The sequence below is a fragment of the Sprattus sprattus genome, assembly GCF_963457725.1.
Source record: "Sprattus sprattus genome assembly, chromosome: 20".
In the NCBI taxonomy this organism is placed as follows: domain Eukaryota; kingdom Metazoa; phylum Chordata; class Actinopteri; order Clupeiformes; family Clupeidae; genus Sprattus; species Sprattus sprattus.
In genome coordinates this window covers 19,817,478-19,838,745 of record NC_137918.1, presented here as the reverse complement: position 1 = coordinate 19,838,745, position 21,268 = coordinate 19,817,478, and the positions used below count along the sequence as shown (strand labels likewise).

Here is a 21,268-nt window from a genome sequence, read left to right as displayed (position 1 = left end):
AATCTAACGGTTTGTCCACGAAATCGGGGTGCAGTGTTTCATAATGTCTCTGAAGTTTAGTTGGCTTCAGACTCTCGCTGCAGTTGACACACATTGGCCTTGCATCCTGGCTAGGACCAGCACAATTGACAAAGCCATAATTCAAAAAGTAGTCTTTGTACAGCCTTGCGGTATTTTTCTTTTCTTTGCAGGAGGCTCCGATCCCTGCGCAACAACAGCGTTAATGCCAGCCTCATTTTCACACACACCCTCTTGTATTTTCAATGCTAACACTCGTCGCAGCTTCATAGCGGATTGTCTCCTGACTTCCCTGGCATTCCTGAAGTGCACAGACCTTTACTGATTTATCATCATTACCCTTCTTTTTGGACAACCAAGCAAGCATTTCTGAATGTATGTAAACCTAGCTGCAGTCACTCTCGTTCAGGGCAGGCAGATACGATTCGCTGACTCACTAACTCCCTCATGTGTCAGAAAGGTATATTGCAGTCCTACAGATGCAGATCTTGACAGGCGACCCAAAAAAAATCACTTATGACCCAGTCTTTGGGAAACAATGCTCTAGAACAGTGGTTCTCAACCCTTGGGTCGCGACCCAATTTTGGGTCGCCGGAGTTTCTGAAAAGGTCGCGAGACGAATTCTAAATTGTAAAACCTTTTTTTCAAGCCATGCTCCCTCTGTCCATTAGGGAATCCCTGCCCCCAGTTCTGACATTAAACTACATAAGCCGGTAATGGTTTTGCATGTAGGCCTATCTAACGATAACATGTTCGAACATTCAGCCAATCAAATTTGTATATAAGATATTTCAAATGTATGCAACATGACTGGAGAATGTCTATAGGCGACAAGTGTAGGCAAAGAGTATCTTCGTGTAAAACGAGTACCAGCTCAGATATGACTTCTTCTGAAGAACCAAAGAGGGAGTTTTACAGGCGTGTGACCCGGTATTTCTGAAATATGGATTTGCGTATTGCGTGAAGAATGGTGAGCACCCGCCGTTGTGTGTGCTATGCAACGAAAACCTGGCTAATGAAAGCCTGAAGCCTTCGAAATTGCAGATACATTTTGAAACAAAGCAGGCCAACTATAAAGATAAAGACTTTTTTTTAAACGTATGAGCCAAAACCTCGAGGCATCCCAAAAAAAATAAACAAACTAAAAAAAAACATTTTAACGTGCCATCACTGTTTAGGAGCAGGCACTGCGTGCCTCCTATCTGGTCTCCTACCGTCTAGCTCAGATTAAAACGTCCCATACGGTTGCAGAAGTTGCCATCGATTTATGCACTGCAAAAAAACACACATTTAGCAGCTGTTTGTTTCATTCAGACTTGTTGGAATAATTAAATATTCCCGGAGTGGTGTCCCCAATCTGCACACAACTTAACAGCGTCTTTAATTAGCCATGGTCAAATCAGCTGATAGGAGAATATACCTAGAATGTGCACTATAAGCGGGTGTGATGTAGGCCTATAGTTCATTTAAAATTCTTTCACATACCAGGTATTCCACTTCACCAAAACAAATTGTTCTGCAATTGTATTGATTCAAAATAGTATTAGTATCATGCCACTGTTCTTTTTTGTAATGTTAAAATGTTTTTAATAAAGGAATGTATGTTGAGCGCACATTTTTAAGCGCTGTGTTGAATTTGGTATGGAAGATTTCACTGGTATTGGTAGAACTTTTCTGGTATCGTGACATCCCTATTTCAAACAATACCATGATAATAGTTATCTTATGTGTAGTTGGTGAACATATATAGGACACTTTATGCTGAAGGAATCATCAAATGTATCATGACTGGTGTGAGGAGGAAGATTGTCAATTCAAGTTGGTATTATGAGAATAAAGCAGAGCTATGAAGCTGAAAACTATGTCTATGATGGCATTTGTTTCATACAGAATATATTTATAGGATGTATCATCAGTAGAGTACAAATTATGTATAACAGTTTGGTGGGAATGGGCAGCTTTAAAAAGAGGGTTTCTGCAAGTGGAAAGAAAAACTGCAGTAGCATCCCACAGTGCAGATAGTCCAAAGCACAGGGACGTGCACAGGAATTTTGAAGGACAGTTACTCTGCCCTGGAGAAAAGGGGCAACACAATATTTTTTTTCACCACCGCTGCCAGGCCCCCTCCATGTAATCGCAAATTTTCAAAATATAATTTTAAACTGTCACTTACCGCGAATGCCACGCCCCCTCCATGTAATTGCACATTTTCAAAATATCATTTTGAACTGTCACTTACCGCGACTGCCACGCCCTCGCCATGTAATCGCAAATATTATTATTATAAAATATTTCCTTCGGAGGGGCAACTTCAGTTGAAGAGGGCAAACGGGCAGTTGCCCAAGCAACCTTAGCACACTCCTGTGCACGTCCCTGCCAAAGCAGGTGGGAAAAGAGAGACAACCATGACTACGAATCCATATTAGGGTTAGGGAAGAAACTGGGATACGAACCCTGGTCCCTTTTGTGGCCACTGCATCAGTATCAACAGCATAGGATAATATGATATTTAGAGAGAGATAGAGGCAGAGGGAGAGGTTGCCTTTCATGGCGTAAGGGAAGCAGATTGCGATAAGATAGTTGAGAATTCCAATGATTCCAAAGTGTAATGGCTCGTGTCCAGAGCGTCATGGGAGACTTTCTCATGTGTGACATCATTTATGATGTGGAACATGGATGTCTTTTCAAAGACACACCCAGATGTGATCTTTTTAACAGTTTGAAAGCTTGCTGTGCAGAGCTGTGTATGCACAAATAATTGTAGACAAGTCCGAAATAGTTTACAGCAGTGTTGTCATGTAGATGTTGTTCATGGATACTCAAGGTGACTTAGATAATACATGTAGTATGTTGCAGAATGCAGGATGAATTGATTGATAAAAATTGATGAATCGATTCTGAATGTATGCATGCATACTGTATGTGTATGTGATATACAGAGTGTGTCTATGTTTCCCCCTACTCAGGGCAGTAGTAAGCCTAAAGGTCAAGATGAAGGAGATTGCAGCTCCTCTGATTCTACGCTCAATAGTAGCAACAAGGTAACACACACTGAACATACACACTGTTTGTGTCAATCTCTCCGTACCTGAAACATCCAAACTCTCTCTTGTATTTCTATGAATGGGTGTCATTTAGAATTAAACCCAGACAAATTGTACCTAGTGAAATACACTGTGTGTGTGATGAGGTTTGTCTCATAATGCTGCCTTGTGTTGTTCTGTCAGGATCCGTCACTGGACGACCCCTTGTGCTCCCCTCTCCCACTGTCCAGCCCGCTGCGCTCCCATAACTCCACGGGAGACCTGAAGCTGGAGGCCTGCTCCCCACTGCAGGAGACGCAACCGCCAGCCTTCCGCAGAAGGGCCAGCACCATCAGCCACTCCCCCACACAGTCCTCCCCCTCGGGGCTCATGGGACCTCCGCAGCAGCCTTCAGCGGCCACCAAACCCAAACTGGTCCGACACTACTCCGTCAGCACCGACAGCCCACACCAGAGCAAGTATGAGACTGAGGAGTTTGAGTGTGTTGGGGAAACACAGCGTACTATTTCATGTTATAATGATCGTGATGATGAATAATAATAAACTTTATTACAGGCTCAAGGCCCATATGGAAGATGTACAATCCATATAATCAATAAGTTACATATAAATATACATACATACATACAATCAAAAATACTGTGGTACTGGATGTATAGGACAATACAACACAAAATATTGGTTTTGTGATTTGATTATTATTCATGTTCCAAAGCTGTATAGAGTGAATTTTGGCAAACTGTTCACACTACATTTAAAAGCAGAATATAATTTGGAAAATGATAATAAGTATGATGTATTGGAGTATGTGTTATTGAAAACACATGTAGAATCAATTCGGGGCAAGCATTGTGAGAATGGCATGATATTAGTTTGATATCAAACAGTAGGTGGTTGACACCCCTACTGTATGCTGTGGGAGAGAAATATAGGTGCTTTTCCACCACAGGAACTCGGGGCACTTCCTAGGTGGTACACACGCTTACAGGAGTCACACCCTAATCGGCCCTTCAGCCTCAATTTCGGTGTGCAGGAACTTTGGCCCTACAACTACTGACGTAGTCTAATATTTTGCCCTTTAGTCGCAACATCAATTCCGAGCATGACAAAGGAATTAGGTATTTCTGCAGCGGCAGCACCAACATTAAACGCTAAACCAGAGCATTTCAAAACATCGTTAGGATCAGGCTCCCCTAAAGCGGCTTGCAAGTTCCTGCAGTGGAAAGGTGTCGTATGCGAATGAGCTTTTAGCGCTGAAGGGTTTTTTCAACTCATCACATGATGAATCAGTCAGTACTATCTGTCTGTACTATCAGAGCCATACTACCTGGGCATACTTTAATTAGATGAGCACTCCACTGCCTCCCTCATCTCCTGTGCTAATTCTACTGAAGACGCAGAGGAGAGAGATGCCGTTCTCTCCTGCTGGCATTCATTCAGCCCTGCTCCTCCATCTCCATCTCCATCTTCTGTTCTCCGTCTCTTTTTGTGTTACTGTGCTAGGTCGTTGTCGCATGTTGATGTCACGAGCACTTCCTCTTCCTCTCCTTCCTCCTGTTCCTCATTTCATTCTGCCAAGTCAGTCAAGCTGGCAGTTCCTGCGGGTGACGCACTCGTACCCCGCACGCCCAAACGCAGGTGCGTCTCTCTTCTCTCTCTCCTTTTACTTCTTTCTCTACCACCCTCTCCACTCCACTCACATTATGACTGCGGCATGATTCGTCATAGACATAGAGATGTCTCGTTTCCCACCAAGCAACTATGACTACGTTGCTTATAGTTTGTCTATCTCTTATCATTCTATGTGTCCTTTTCATAGTTTTCCCTCCCTGTCTTTCTTCTCCTTCTCTGTGTTTTTCCCTCGTGCTCTGTCTGTCTGTCTCAGTCTGAGTGGCTTCAGAGTGAGGCTCCACTCCTCCGCCTCCGTGCCAAACTTCCTGAAGTTGTTGGCCCCTGTAGAGGAGAGTGAAGATGACCTCCAGAAACTGAGGTATCGAGAGAGAGAGAGAGAGAGAGAGAGAGAGAGAGAGAGAGAGAGAGGGATGGGTTACTCATCAAGGGATTCCTGTTGTGGCTTTTCTGGTGTTGACGGTACTGGAGTACCGTATTCCAGGCAAACCTCCTGGCTGAATTGCCAGGGAAATAGAACCGCATTAAAGTTTACTGTAAAAAAAGGCTAGCAATATTGAATGCTTTTGTGTTAGAAACGGTATACTTAAATGTGTCAATATGGCTTTCATCTAATGTGTACACTTCTCCCTGTGTGTGTGTGTGTGTGTGTGTGTCTGTGTGTGTGTCTGTGTCTGTGTCTGTGTCTGTGTGTGTGTGTGTGTGTGTGTGTGTGTGTGTGTGTGTGTGTGTGTGTGTGTGTGTGTGTGTGTGTGTGTAGTGATGTGGCTGCTCTCTCCAGCCCTGGGGCAGTGTGTGTGGTTGGCGAGGACAGTCCAGTGCGATCCCACAGGTACTCTTGGAGGCAGCAGATCTTCCTGAGAGTGGCCACTCCACAGAAGACCACAGACACTGCAGGTTGGACACACAATAGCACAAACACACACACACACACACACACACACACACACACACACACACACACACACACACACATTAAGATCGATCTCACTGTAGATTAGGTGTCCTTGTGTAACAAAACTCAAATTACTAAACATTATTTCGAGACACTGTAGAGGTGCAACTTGAAAACACACAACAAACAACTTCCTTGATTCACTCAACTTTAACGACATACTTCACAAACCTTAGCAAACATTTTCAATACTAAACAACAAAGGATTTATACATAACAAATTATACATCAAGTCCCTTGAAGCATTGCTTCAATTATGAGATTTGGTAAAGGATTGTCCAACAAAAAAAAGTTTGCCTTAAAACCATGTGCAACAAACAAACTAACAAACTCCTCTTCTCTTGCCAAAAATAAAAGTACTGTATATTCCAATGAAAACCACAAGTAGTCAACACAGAGAGGTTATAGTATTCCATTTAACTGGCCTCAGGCTCTTTTCAGAATCCCACCATACGCAACAAACAAAAAAAAAACTCCTCTTCTCTTGCCAAAAATAAAAGTAACGTACAGTATATTCCAAAGAATTCCACAAGGAGTCAACACAGAGAGGATATAGTATTCCATGTAACTGGCCTCAGTCTTCTTCACCTGCACTCGAGATCTCAGGTGTCCTACACATGCACTCACTCCCTGTTTCCTCAGGTGTGCTCTGTTAAATGTCAACTTAAAAGTAGTACTCAGTAACATTCCTGATCACCGTTATACCTAGGGATGAATGAGATACAATTGTACAGAAAAATAACTATGCAGAAAATAAAAAATAGGCCGTCACCATATCCAGTACAATACTTAGAAAAATGCGGATTTCCCATTTCCCCCTCCTGTACCTCAAGTGTTTAGTGTAAACTCTGTTACTAACTGGGGTCTTTTGTGAGGGCGTCTTAGTCATAATTCATCTGTGGCGGTGCCACACTTGTACTTGAATGGATAGTCCGCCATAAAGCAAACCATTATTAACACGGCACCGAACTTTCGTACATTTAGAAGAGTTGACGGTTTGTAGCTATTGTTGTTAATTTCACTCAAAGGCCAACTTTGTCCTTTGTGTAACAAAAGTGTAGATCTGACACCCAAGCATTCACACAGTCATATCAAGCAGGTTCACTCAAGCAGGATAAATGCCCCCTTGAGGCAGTTTCCCAACCCTTTGTAAATGTCACTCAGCATGCTGAGGACATGCACAGTCATAACCACTGTGAACCATGTCACGCGGAAGTCTTTTTAATGAGACATTCAATAGCAAGTGTAAGATTGTAAACATAACAAGACGCTGCATGTAGTTTTTTGGCCAGCCCTCAGAGAATTGTATTGCCCTGTGATTCGTTCTTAACAATTACAAATAAATAAACACAGATAACGTTCATGATTGCTAAATTGAAAGCAGGCTCCCATAACTTCACACTCAACTAAAACAACTGCTCACTATTCAGGCTGGATTGAACATTTCCTGTCCTGTCTAGGTTATAACAGTGTAAAAGAACAAATGATTCTCATTCTGTGTCTGTGAGAATGATAGTTTGTGTACACTTGGCATGTTGCATGTTGGTCTCCTCTTCTCCTCCTCTTTGAAAAGTTAAATTTTTCAAGCTTGATCTTAAAGAATAATTGTTGTGTTGAGAACAACGATAATTATTACTCGTAAAAATCAAATTGTGAAATTATCGTTAATACAATGATGTCAGAATCAGAATCAGAATTGTGTTTATTGCCAAGTAGGTTTGCACCTACCTGGAATTTGTTCTGGTGAATAGGTGCATACAGTAAACATAAAAATACAGGCTCTGGGCTCTGTTAAGCGCCGAGAGGCAATTGTATTGTTATGGCGCTATACAAATAAAATTGAATTGAATTGAATTGAATTGAAATTGAATTGAATTAAAAATATACAAACACAATAAGTACTACACATAACATAAAACATAAAAACGCAATAAGTACTACACATAAGAACAAAAAAACACAATACATACGATACATTACATAAACAATGGGGTAATGTAAAATGAACCCAGCGCTGTGAGCGGTCACATGGTGTTCGTATGCATAGGCACAAGTTCAGGATGTATAGTTCAGCCTGTTCCTTTTTTCGCCCGTTGTGATGCAAGACATGATGCAAGCTCGGTTCAGACTTGAGTGGAAAGTCAAGTTTCCAATGAAAAGGCTTGATTGAGGCTGAGTGACAGCGTAATCCTGTGGGTTTCCAAGAATAGAACTAGAAACATAATTCCAAACTATAGTTCCAATGAATATGATAGTTTCGATATGATTGTGTGCGTGTGTGTGTGTGTGGTTGTGTGTGTGTGTGTCTGTGAGTTTGGGTGTGGTTGAGTTTTCATTGTGTGCGAATAGGTTGTGCCCAGTCATGTTGACCTAGTTGGAGTGGTGTTTTTTCACTGGGCGTTGGTTGGTGGGACTGGTTGTTTGAAGAGGATGTCTTATTTATGGCGGTGCCTACTTACGTCAGCGGCGCTCTTTGTGTGATCGCTGTTGCATTACTGTTTTACATGGAGGAGGAGGAGGAGGGTGTGTATTTAGTTCATTGCAGAACAAAACTATGAAATACACCAGAGTTGGTCGTTTCTTTGTTTTGGGAGGCATCTTGTCCTTCACATGCTTATGTCACCACCATGACTCTCCCGGGCCCCGTGTCCTCACCATTGAACTATGTTTGCCTAGAGATGCTAAGAGTGTGACGTAAAGAGAAGGGAGAAACCGAGGGACACCGCCCAAAGAGGTTGCTACAGTATGTTATATTGAATGTTAACAGGGCTGATATGAGAGTAGGGATCTGTGTTTATTCAGACCAGCAGAGTGTGTGTGTGTGTGTGTGTGTGTGTGTGTGTGTGTGTGTGTGTGTGTGTGTGTGTGTGTGTGTGTGTGTGTGTGTGTGTGTGTGTGTGTGTGTGTGAAGATAGTTAGAAAAAAGAAAGTGTGTGTGTGAAGCTAGTTAGAAACATTAAGTTTGACGTATTCTAGATATACGGTTTGTAGCTGCAAGAAATAACTACGGATCTCTCACTCTCTACCCCCCTAGTGTGTGTGTGTGTGTGTGTGTGTGTGTACACTGAGAGATCACTGTTTGCTCAGTGAGTAAGTGTTTTCAGTAGAACTTGAAACAGTAGTGTGTGTTTGTGGAAGTCAGTGTGTCAGAACATGTTTAAACACCTTTTCAAATGAACCTTGGACTAACTGAGCCAAACATGACGATTGAACGTCAGTTAATTCCCTGTTCGCAGATCACAGAAAATACTGTCACATACAGAACATACACGATGGATTCTTACTTGACTTCTTTATTCCACACACCATTGGACGTCCACCGTCCTTAACAGGCTGTTTTAAAACCAGCTCTGGTCTATAAGATCTGAATAACGCTGGGAAAAACTGTGTTTTAAGGGCTGATGCCAAATGTTTCATATTTAATTAGTGGAGAAGCTTATCAACCTGACGTGTCAGTCCTCTTTGCACACTGCTTGATGTGTGCAGCACCGATGAATGTACATTTTCAGCTAGGAATAAAATGCCATTTGTGAGTTTAGGTCGAATATTGTGTGAGGACATGTGCTTTTACGTGTATGAATGAATGCCCACAAGAGCTTTGGCTATGTGGTTTGTGTTTGTTGATTTGTGTGCGTTGGTTTGTTTGCCCACGTCTTTGAGCGTCTAAAGTGTTGCACCACTGATGTACTTTGCACGAAAACAATATATATACATAATCTATGATTGCATTGGGTTTGAGTTGGTAAGCTTTGATGTCATTCCTGACATCCATCACAATATATGTTTTCTGCCGGAGATTTAACCCATGATGACCTCATGACCTCTAAAAAAACCTAAGGATTTTCTAAAAAAACTTTCACTAAAACCTCATTGCCCTGCTAGTCTGAAACAAAAGTTAATATCTTATAAGTAAATATGGAATATCTTCTTCAATGTAATAGTAATGGTGAGATTTTAAATGTCATTATTAAATGGTAAGATACAGCATTTTTTTTACCCAGTAACAAATAAAAATACTTTTCCACCGTCAGGGCTGTAAAATACTGAATTCTCTGTTTCTGTTTAATTTCTCTGTGATGATGGATTTATGACTGGCCTTGAATTATGGTCCTAAAACTTCATACTTCATACTAACTTCAGTTTAAATCCATTTATTAGAATGAAAATATGTTCAAATACATTACATTACAGTTCAACATTAACATAACAGACCAATCCCAGAAGCACACTACTATTTTTTCTCTACTCCACAACACTCCATAAAGTACAAAGAGAACAGGTGACCAGGTGTGTCAGGTGTGTAATTGGTCTCATAAAAACTTTAAAGGTTAAACTTTAGAGGTCGACCGATATATCGGTCTGCCGATGTATCGGGCCGATAAAAATATATATTTTTTTTTTTCTTGAAGTAACAACACATGAAAACATAAAATGTGACGGATTCAAGTTTTACAAAGAATTCTCCCTTCCCCCCTCCCCCGGCCCAGACAGCAACCCTAAAATAAAGACAAATCATAGTCAAATATGTATATACATTGAAGAAAAGAATAACTAAAATAATAATAACAAAAATAATAAATAATACATTAAAAAAAAGGGGGGGGGGGGGGGGGGGGGGTTCTCTGGATTCCTAGATTATGGATGTTTGTAAGTATTAGGCTGCGTGTGTGTGTGTGTACAGGGGCACGGACTTCAAACTTAAGATACTAGTAGGGGAGTGAAATTGTGTGCATCTACTTATTATTAGTGTGACGCTTTAGCATGCAAATTAATGGGAAAACTTTTAGATATCGGCCCTAAAAATCGGCCAAAAAAAATCGGCAGCCCATATCGGCTATCGGTTAACCCTGACCTCTAAGTATCGGCATCGGCAACGGTTATAGAAAAACCCATATCGGTCGACCTCTAATTTATACCCAAGCCAGCCAGTTGTTAGTAAACTTTGACGTCACTATATCAACTATTAAACACAAGTGACTGAAGCACGAGTCAAGTGATACTACAATGGAATATGGAGTAGTGTATTATGTCCATTATACAACTGGAGAACTCCCTTCACTACAGTGTCATGGCACTGAGTTGTACATGTGTTTCTTAATATTTTTGCTCCTTGACTAATTTGCTTTTCCATTCAGACTGTGCTCTGGATGTGGGCGGGGCCATGGCCCTGGGAGTGGGCGGGTCTGGGAGTGGGCTCAGTGTTGATGGACAGCTGGGCTCCGTGCCGGAGGAAAGGAGGCGGCGGGGCGGGGCAGAGATAAGAGAGCTGTGGAGGAAGGCCATCATGCAGCAAATCTTACTGCTGAGAATGGAGAAGGAGAACCAGAAACTACAAGGTAATAGAATAATAATAATAATTATAATTCATTTTATTTTTAACGCACTTCTCATTCAAAAGAATCTCACAAAGTGCCTACATATTAGAAACTAACTATAATAATACAATAATATAAAAAATTAGTTAGAGAGATACACATGAACACGAACAAAGACAAAAGCCAGCAGAAACCACAGAGCAACTTAGTCCATGGTGTTTCCCCGCCTTTTCCCATCTGAGATTAACTACCTCTGTGAAATTCTGACACACCCAGTGAGCCACACCCGCTCCTAATAAAAAATAGGGAAATTATAGGGTTACGGGGCGGTTTACCTCCTCCATCATAAAAACAACATTAGCATTTTATAGCTCAGACGCCAGCCCTGGCAGGTCCACTGACCTTTAAAACCGAGTTTGGCAGCCTTCCAAACTTTTGTTTATACATACCTGTCAATATTTGCCATTTGCCCACCTGTACTGCAGTGTACCTGAGGCAGCTACCCAATCCTAATTCCTAACCCATGATCCAATCCAAAACGGTCCCAGGTGCTACCTTAAAAATACCAGCTATGCCATCGTGCAAAAACAGCTGAACTTTGCCTGGGGGATATCCCAAATAGTAGGTTGTGCTAATGCTTTTGCGCATTTATATCGTCATTTATACCGTCATTTTTTTTATAAAATAGAAATCTTTTGACCACAATTCTGCCAAATGAATGTAATTTACTGTTTATCTACAGTGGACATGTACTCACTGGATCAAGGCCAGTGATTCTACTATTTATTTTGAGACAGTACTAATTGCGGAACTAAATGTTTGTATGTCTACAGCCTCTGAGAGTGATCTTCAGAGTCGACGGCTGAAGTTGGATTACGAGGAGATCACTCCCTGCCTGAAGGATGTGACACTCGTGTGGGAGAGGATGCTGGGCACCCCTGGGAGGTCAAAGGTCAAGTTCGACACAGAGAGCATCCACATGGCTGTTGGACAGGGTACGACAACATCTTGCGCCAGTACAATCACTGTAGGAGTGTGTGCCAACTGAAATGATAAGTTATTGTTAAGAACTGCCTCAAGCATTACAAGAACTACTACTACGGTTATTATTATATGTCAAGCATCAGAGGTCTTAATGTGTACATGTACGTACATGTATTCGTCCCAACCCATTTTGTACAGGACAATTAATTTCCTGTCACATTTAATTTATGATGGCATCACCCCAACGAGTCAACTAGCGGAACGAGTCATCCCCACAGCGCTCTGAGAGCCTCGCACTGCAGATTCAAACCGTGACAAAAGTCATAATAATGATATAAAATATTCTACTTGGTTGTAGAAAATACAGATTTAAAGCATATGGTCAAAGTGCTTGAGCCCCACTACATTGTGCATCTATGTGTGTATTCATTTCTGACATTTGTGTTATTAGGGGTCCAAGCTGAAATAATAAGTTGTTGTTAAGAACTGCTAGCCTGGATACCAGAACGAATTTAGCCCCGCCCACAACATTTGAGGTCTGGAAGTTCGGTCTGGCACTGCTCCGTTGGGGAGAAATGATCAGATCTCAGAAAGCTGACCTAATCAATCAAATTGTCAGGGCAGGCTTTATACGATGATCGACAGATGATTAACAGTAACGTTATCAACCACGTCACCAAAGACCGCTTGGTTTGAATTATTTTTCAACAAAGATGGATGCCGCTGGAGAGCTGAGATGTGTAGGCTAGATTCTGCCATCAAATCTGTTTTAGAAGACATCGTCAGCGCATTCATACCGAAAGAGGAACAGAGAAACGTGATCAATGCATTTGTCGATCAAACTTCCTACCCTACGGGATTCAGTAAATGTTGAATTCATCAGCTGGCCCTGGTCACATACTATGTTGCTCTGATTGGGTCTAGGTATATGCATTTGAGCGAAGAGGCATTTTGTCCCCCTGGTTGGTTGAAACACGCCCCATAATCACAGCCCAATGGAGCAGAATCAGACACATATTCTGACTAGAATTATGAGTGTGACATCGTCAGGCTAAATAACTGCCTCAAGCATTGCAAGAACTACTATTTTTATTATATGTCAAGCATCAGAGCTGTTAATGTGTACACGTACATGTATTCGTCCCGACCCGTTTGGTATCAGACAATTCATTCCCTGACACATTTCATTTACGATGGCATCACCCCGATGAGGCAACTAGCGGAACGAGACAAAAAACAGAACGGGAGGCAAGTCCTCCCCACAGTGCTCTGAGTGCCTCGCACTTCAGATTCAGACTGTGACAGTCACAGAAATGATATACAGTATTTATGGCTGCGGATATGTAGCCATTCTTGGTCGCAGTAAAATACAGAATTTAAGAATATGGTGCTTGAGCCCCACTACATTGTGCATCTATGTGTGCATTCATTACTGACATTTGTGTTTTTAGGGGTCCAAGCTGGAACCCTATAAGCCTTTTTCACATTTCCAGGTTTCACACTTCCGTTGTTGCCTTGACTGGGTAAAGTGGTTGAGAACGATCGAGAGATGAAGGGATGCAGTTTGTCTGCAGTCAGCACTTTTTTGCAGCTGCAGATTATAATATAGGGAGCACTCAGCTAAAGATGGATGCTGTCCCCAGTCGTTTCAGTTGGAAGAACATCAAAACTAAACCATCCGTCACAAACTAAGGGTTCCAGATGAGAGAAGCACCAAGGAGCACCAAGGAGCAGGACTACGCAACCCCCCCATTGGGCCACAGACCATCCTAGGCAGATTCTGTGTGTCTGATTAGAACATGAGGTATTACATGAGGTTTCTGGCCTTGGAGGTGTTCCAAGTGTTTTGAGAGTCCCTCTACAAGAAATATTGTTTACTGGACCAAGGCGCAGAGGATTGGATAAGAAGCATTTCCAGCACCAAGACCTGCAAGATTGCAAAATTCCAGTAATAGAGATTTTCATCTGCGGCTGTCGGGTAGCAGCTCGCCTTAAAGGACAGGTAATTACGACACCTTCCAGATGAGTGAGCCACACCATCATCACCTGGGCGAACTAGCTTTACCTGCTGTTGGTTTCAGTGGCCTTTCCAAAACACATGCGTGCGTTACGTGGCCTTGACTTTATACAGTTGATCACTTGCTGTCGTTCAAAACGCCATGTAACACAGGGCTCACTTTCACTTGACACCAATGCTTCAATGACACAGTGAGTCTTCACGCCGGTGTTGTCTTTTTTTGCGCACTACGAGTCCTCACGTGCTGCACGTCATTGATGCTGATGCATGATTTCCAGTTCATGCCGTTTTCACAGAAGAAGGTGTTGACCAGGGACGTGCACAGGAATTTTGAAGGGCAGTTGCTCTTTAATTGAATTGAATTGCCCTGGAGAAAAGGGGCGATACAATATTTTTTTCACCGCCACTGCCACTGCCCCTCCATGTAATCGCAAATTTTCAAAATATCATTTTGAACTGTCACTTACCGCGAATGCCACGCCCCGCCATGTTATCGCAAATGTTCAAAATATCATTTTGAACTGTCACTTACCGCGAATGCCACGCCCCGCCATGTAATTGCAAATTTTCAGAATATCATTTTGAACTGTCACTTACCGCGACTGTCACGCCCCAGCCATGTAATCGCAAATATTATTATTATAAAAGATTTCCTTAGGAGGGGCAACTTATTTCCTTCGGAGGGGGCAACTTCAGTCGAAGAGGGCAAACGGGCACTTTCCCAAGCAACCTTAGCACACTCCTGTGCACGTCCCTGTTGTTGACAACATCAAAAATGTCCTCTCCTGTTGTTTTCCCCGCCAATGCTATGCAGGATAGTATGTGCTCATAAATGTCGTCAATATCGATGTTTCTTACAAAAGCAACAAGTTGTGCATTTCCACTAACATCTGTGGTTTCATCCAGCTGGAGAGAAAAAGAGTGGCTTAGTTTTCCCACAACTTGCTCGACAATGTCTGTTCGCATTTTATCTACTCTGCGGCACAGAGTATTTGACAAAGGCACAGTCTTTCAATCCTCTGCTGCGGTTGAGTCCAGCATGGTCTCAGCCAGCACAGCGGCGGCGATTAAGAAGCAGGTTTTCGGCTATAGTGAATGGTTTCTTGGCTTTCGCTATGAGCAAAGACACCGCATGAGAGGCACCCAGGGCTTTGGCTGATGTCTTGGAGGCTTTCGGCATCGTTTCTCTAGATAAGGTTCCTCTTAAAACAAACTCAGGTGACCTGCATGTTTTGTGTTGAGATGCCACTGAGTTTGTGCTGGCTCCATGCCACTGTTTGCTAATCGCTCCCTGCAGAACAAACACATCACCTTGGGTTGATGGCAACTTGTGGGCGTACACCCCATTAAAACATATTCTTCGGAATACTGAAGGAATTTTCCTGGCTCTGAGTTGACATTCTTTGGCACGTGTCCCTCCGTGTTTTCGGCAGCATTGCTGCTACGCTTCAACCATGACTACATAGTTTGAGTTTTCAAGGCGGAAGTTGAAAGGCGATGACAGGTAGCGTGTGCCAGGTTGGGTCAAACCATCCTGGTATTGGGGAGACTCCGGGTTTTTAATATAATGAAATTGAATAGCCTACTGAATGTAACATTCAGTTTATGAACTTACACTTATATTTTATTGAACATTTATTAAATAACTATTTTTGTGTTTTGAATGGATGCTAATTTGACACATGAATGTAAAATGTAATATGCATACAAATCTTACCAGACAACATGGCCACCAGTTTTACATGATGCATACAAACATAAATGGCATATTCATGATGCATATAAACATAAGATGGCATATTCATGATGCATACAAACATAAATGGCATATTCATGATGCATACAAACATAAATGGCATATTCATGATGCATACAAACATAAATGGCATATTCATGATGCATATAAACATAAGATGGCATATTCATGATGCATACAAACATAAATGGCATATTCATGATGCATATAAACATAAGATGGCATATTCATGATGCATACAAACATAAATGGCATATTCATGATGCATATAAACATAAGATGGCATATTCATGATGCATATAAACATAAGATGGCATATTCATGATGCATATAAACATAAGATGGCATATTCATGATGCATATAAACATAAGATGGCATATTCATGATGCATACAAACATAAATGGCATATTCATGATGCATATAAACATAAGATGGCATATTCATGATGCATATAAACATAAGATGGCATATTCATGATGCATACAAACATAAGATGGCATATTCATGATGCATATAAACATAAGATGGCATATTCATGATGCATACAAACATAAGATGGCATATTCATGATGCATACAAACATAAATGGCATATTCATGATGCATATAAACATAAGATGGCATATTCATGATGCATACAAACATAAATGGCATATTCATGATGCATATAAACATAAGATGGCATATTCATGATGCATACAAACATAAATGGCATATTCATGATGCATATAAACATAAGATGGCATATTCATTATTAGTGGATAAAATGGGGAGCACATTTAAGTTTTGTAGAACAGCTTAGTGGGTATACAGTGTGCTCGTAAGGTTACTATTACAAGGGTAAGTAGAGCAATGAAACTGAAAACTATATATGTTACGTTTAGAGAATGAGTGAGGAGCGGAAGCTCAAGTGGGAAGCTCACGAGACCTTACAGTGCTTTTTATACCCACACCGACGCCAGGTGTGGATAATTACCACTAATTAGTTTCGCGCTGCAGGCCCACAACATGCGGCCTCTGTATGGCCAGTACATGGACTGCAGGCGGAGGGCGCACAGGGTTGTAACACATTTCTGCTACTGCTTGGACCCCTATGATCGCCGCTTGTAGCTATATTTTACTTTTGTTCTTTATTTTGTTTTTATTAACAGAATATCAGTATTTGAGTAGCCTGGTGACACCAGCCTACGTATTTCCGCCTGAATTGATTTCAAGCTCATACTCAGTCTGGCCCAACCCCGTTGACAATCGTCTCCAGGACTCAAAATCCTGTAGGACCAATCAGCGAACAGTTCAGAGCTGTGACTCAAAACTCGCCTTGGAGGAAAAGACACAAAAAGCTATCGGAAAAGTTGTCTCAACTCTAGAGAACATCAGAAAATTAAAAGGAGAACAAGAGTATTTTCTTGTAAGTTTTATGATTGGAAAGGACGTCGTAGCTCTTCTCCCAACTGGCTTTGGGAAGAGTTTAATCTACCGAATGCTTACTAAACGTTGCTGATTGGTTAAGGGAACTCCAATGATTTTAAACCTCAAGCTAAGCACCCGCTCATCTCGGAAACGAAAATGCATAGCGTTTTGCCAGACTGAAAGACGGAATGAAATGGAGTCACAGGCTGGTAATGGCCAGGCTAGTATTTGAGTGCCTTAGCTGTTACAATATGAATTAGGGACACTGATAAATTATTATTTTTTTTATTTTTTTTCAAAAATAAACAAATTAAAAATATTTTCTGCATTTTTGTTTGTTGTCGTTTTCCCTACTGTGCTAAAAACGTACCAACCATGACCCCAAAACCGAGGTATATACCGAACTGTAAATGTACTACTACCCCCCTTGTGTGAAGTTTGTATGTGTAGATGTGCATTTCTACACGTGTGTCGGGTAAGGGAGTGTATGTGTTTCTGAATTCTTTCAGGATTCAAGAATGTTGTTGTCTGTGGTTGTCTGCCATTGTCTGCTCATTTGATCAGTTCTTGTGTAAGATTGAAATCACTTTTCCTTGCTATTTTTCATCAAAGGCGTTCCACGGCAGCATCGCGGTGAGATCTGGAAGTTACTATCAGAGCAGTACCACCTGAGACAGCAGGTGCCCAGCAAGAGTCCCACCACTGACACGCCTTACAAAGAGCTACTCAAACAACTCACCTCGCAACAACACGCCATTCTTATAGACCTAGGTAAGTGTCTAGACACACACTGTCACATCTGTGGTGATATCTTTTAGCAACCACACTCACTCATGTCACTTACAATGCTTTGAAGAATATTTAAGGTATGACAAGTGTGTGTAGAACACCTTCCTCCCACATCCTCATAAAAGCAAATTGATCATTACCACACCAAAGTGCATTCCCGGCCATGTACTAAAGAACACTTCAAAATAGGGATGCAACTGATAGAACCCCCATCCACCCACCCACTCCTGCTCATTCAACCTCAAAGGGAAGTGTACAAGGGCTGGCTAAGAGATCACCACTTCATATTAAAGGGTCCTACTTCAGCTCAAAATAAGTACCTCTCATTTTCTTGGATGGTCCAGGCTCATATTTGTTCTGGTTTTACTTGTTATTTTTCTCAAGCTAAACGCGATAGGCAGCACAGGTCACAGAGGAACCAAATCTTCACCATAGATTCAAAGCTGGTGAAAGGATTTTCGCCTGTAGGGGGCGCTATAATAAGTACATTTGCATTTTTGCTCATATCTCGGTAGCTGTACACACCCATTCTCACCGGTTTCTGCCCAACCAATTTTTCCACCATTTCACATTACAGTATTTTTATTGTATTTATCTGGAACTGTATATCAACACACGTTCTTCACATCACACTTACATAGTGAGCAGGTTCAGATCTGTTTCCCTCCAAATACATGCTGCCAGTTAGCTAACACTTAAAATCACGTAGCCTGTATGTGTAACGAGACTATGAAGATTACGTAAGGTGAACTTACAAACCAATCAACCGACCATAACTGGGATACAAAACATAAGCTGTAGTATTATAGTATGTTTTCCTTTAACAGGCCGCACTTTCCCCACACACCCATACTTCTCCACCCAGTTGGGGGCTGGGCAGCTATCCCTGTACAACCTGCTGAAGGCCTACTCACTGCTGGACCCTGAGGTGGGCTACTGCCAGGGCCTCAGCTTTGTAGCGGGGGTGCTGCTGTTGCACATGGGTGAGGAGGAGGCCTTCAACATGCTCAAGTTTCTCATGTATGACATGGGGCTTCGCAAGCAGTACCGTCCGGACATGATCATACTACAGGTACTACAGACTCAACGTCCAAAGGGTACCACATGCTGTTTCATTTATACCTGTACCTGACATGATCGTACTACAGACTCAGCGTCTGCTTTTTCATTTATACCTGTACCTGTCATGATCATACTACAGGTACTACAGACTCAACGTCCAGAGGGTACCACATGCTGTTTCATTTATACCTGTACCTGACATGATCGTACTACAGACTCAACGTCTGCTTTTTCATTTATACCTGTACCTGTCATGATCATACTACTGGTACTACAGACTCAACGTCCAATGGGTACCACATGCTGTTTCATCTGTACCTGTACCTGACATGTAACTGATGGGACAACCATGCTCACACCTGACATCCCACATGCTACTCTTTTTTTTCTCTCTCTTTTAGATTCAGATGTATCAGTTATCTCGGCTGCTCCATGATTACCACAGAGAGCTGTATAACCACCTGGAGAACTATGAGATTGGGCCCAGTCTTTACGCAGCCCCCTGGTTCCTCACAGCCTTTGCATCGCACTTCCCTCTGGGCTTTGTAGCCAGGGTCTTTGGTAAGCACATGGAACTCAAGGGCGGAAGGGAAGAGCATGCTTAGAAATGTAGAAATGAGTAGAATTTCCTCTCCAGAAAAGAGCCAGGTTTGGTCAACACTGCTACCTGTCACCAAAAGAATGTGGAGGTGATGATGAATGATCATGATATGATCACCGTAATTTCTTGACTATAAACCGCAATTTATTCAATTGATTTTGAATCATTTCTGAAGGTCTGCAGGTAGCACTTAGGTGCGGTTTCCTGGAAGTGAGTTACCTCTGCCAGGTAGATCACGTCTCTTGTCCTCTTTCGCATACGAATCCCAGTATCAGATGTATCAGATAAAAACAACATGGGATGGAACACATTTTAATAACAACAAACGGGTGTGTGTATTCCCTCCCAACTGCAGCCTGTTTAACAGGATGCTACAGGGCTCGAAAAGTCGGCAGGAGTCAATAGATGACATAATCAACTAATTTGAATAATATGCAAATAAGCTGCGCATGCGCACAATATGCAATTCTGACAGAGGTAAAATTTGTGCGCGAATACAAAGTTCTAATATTTTTCCTGCGAATACAAAGTTTTAATATTTGGCTGCTATCTAGTCAGACTGGCCGCGCAGGCGCTGTGTGAGTTGAGAGGAGATGACGACAGCCCTCGCTGTAATCAGCTCTCGTGAGATGGGTTGTAACGTGAACTGCAGAACGGAATATGTGAGATGCCTTTTCAGTGATTTGTCAACGCAATAATCCACCAAATGACAAAAAAAGGTTGCTAGATTTGTCACTAGTCGTTTTTTCCTAATTAAGTCGCCAAGGGGGGCTGGAAAGTAGCCATTTGCGTGCGAGAAATAAAAAAATACGAACATCAGAATTAATTTTTTCTTTAAATGTTTAAATTTGATATATAATTTAATATAGGCATATAAAAGCACACAAGTACAGTGCTTGCCTTCTGCGTAGAAGTAACGCGTATCTATTCAGGAAAAGTACTTGAACTTGAAGTACACTAACTAAAATAGGTAAATTGTAGAGACAGAGCAGCATATTTATTACACCATCCATGTTTATTTTGACGTTATAGCCTCTCGAGCGCAAGCTACCCCCAGTGCCATGGCAACCAAACGTCCCTGTCCACAATAAACACATGTTCATAAAGAGTGTCCCCTTCCTAACATTAGATGGAATGTTGGAGAAGTAACACTGGCATCACGGTGTAAAAAGGATGAAACAGCAATCAGAACATATAAGGCACCTGCACTGAACAGGAGGGAAAGGCACCTATACGGTCTTGTTCAACCCTTAAAAAGCAAAGATTTTTTGATGAATACCACGCAAAATGCGGAAAAACACTGTGCGCTATATGCGGTTTGGTAAAGGCGCTAATTGCCCTGCGGTTAGTAAATGAGGCCCTCAGTGTCAATACCCACACAACACCATTATGCCAAATAAACACTTAATAAATGCATGGTTTTCACTGTGATTGGGAATGAGGAAGTATGCATCTGCGTGTGTGCAAGGAGAGGGTGGAGCATTTTTGTTTAGTAGCGCTCACACCACAACTACATAGCATGACAGGATGATTTAACGTTGAAAACTGTGGTTAATTAACAGGTGTGGGCAAGACACGGGTTAGTTTTACCAGTAGGTTGGAATTGGCATCTTATCCAACTGGAGTTGTCTGACAAGTCTGTGCTCTGCAAATTTCTGCAGAAATCAGATTGCATGCTTAGATTTCA

The 21,268-nt window shown here is 41.8% G+C and overlaps 1 protein-coding gene across 1 annotated transcript in view; it reads left to right on the top strand.

Moving 5' to 3' along the window:
* tbc1d1 (TBC1 (tre-2/USP6, BUB2, cdc16) domain family, member 1) overlaps positions 1-21,268 on the top strand; it is a 61,366-nt gene that overhangs the window by 31,531 nt on the left and 8,567 nt on the right. Inside the window, exons 11-20 of the mRNA XM_080859477.1 lie at positions 2,985-3,059; positions 3,246-3,520; positions 4,566-4,700; positions 4,948-5,052; positions 5,452-5,588; positions 10,782-10,982; positions 11,795-11,956; positions 17,742-17,900; positions 18,746-18,990; positions 19,382-19,541. Coding sequence (XP_080715603.1) covers positions 2,985-3,059; positions 3,246-3,520; positions 4,566-4,700; positions 4,948-5,052; positions 5,452-5,588; positions 10,782-10,982; positions 11,795-11,956; positions 17,742-17,900; positions 18,746-18,990; positions 19,382-19,541 — 1,654 coding nt within the window. The remainder of the gene's footprint in view (positions 1-2,984; positions 3,060-3,245; positions 3,521-4,565; positions 4,701-4,947; positions 5,053-5,451; positions 5,589-10,781; positions 10,983-11,794; positions 11,957-17,741; positions 17,901-18,745; positions 18,991-19,381; positions 19,542-21,268) is intronic.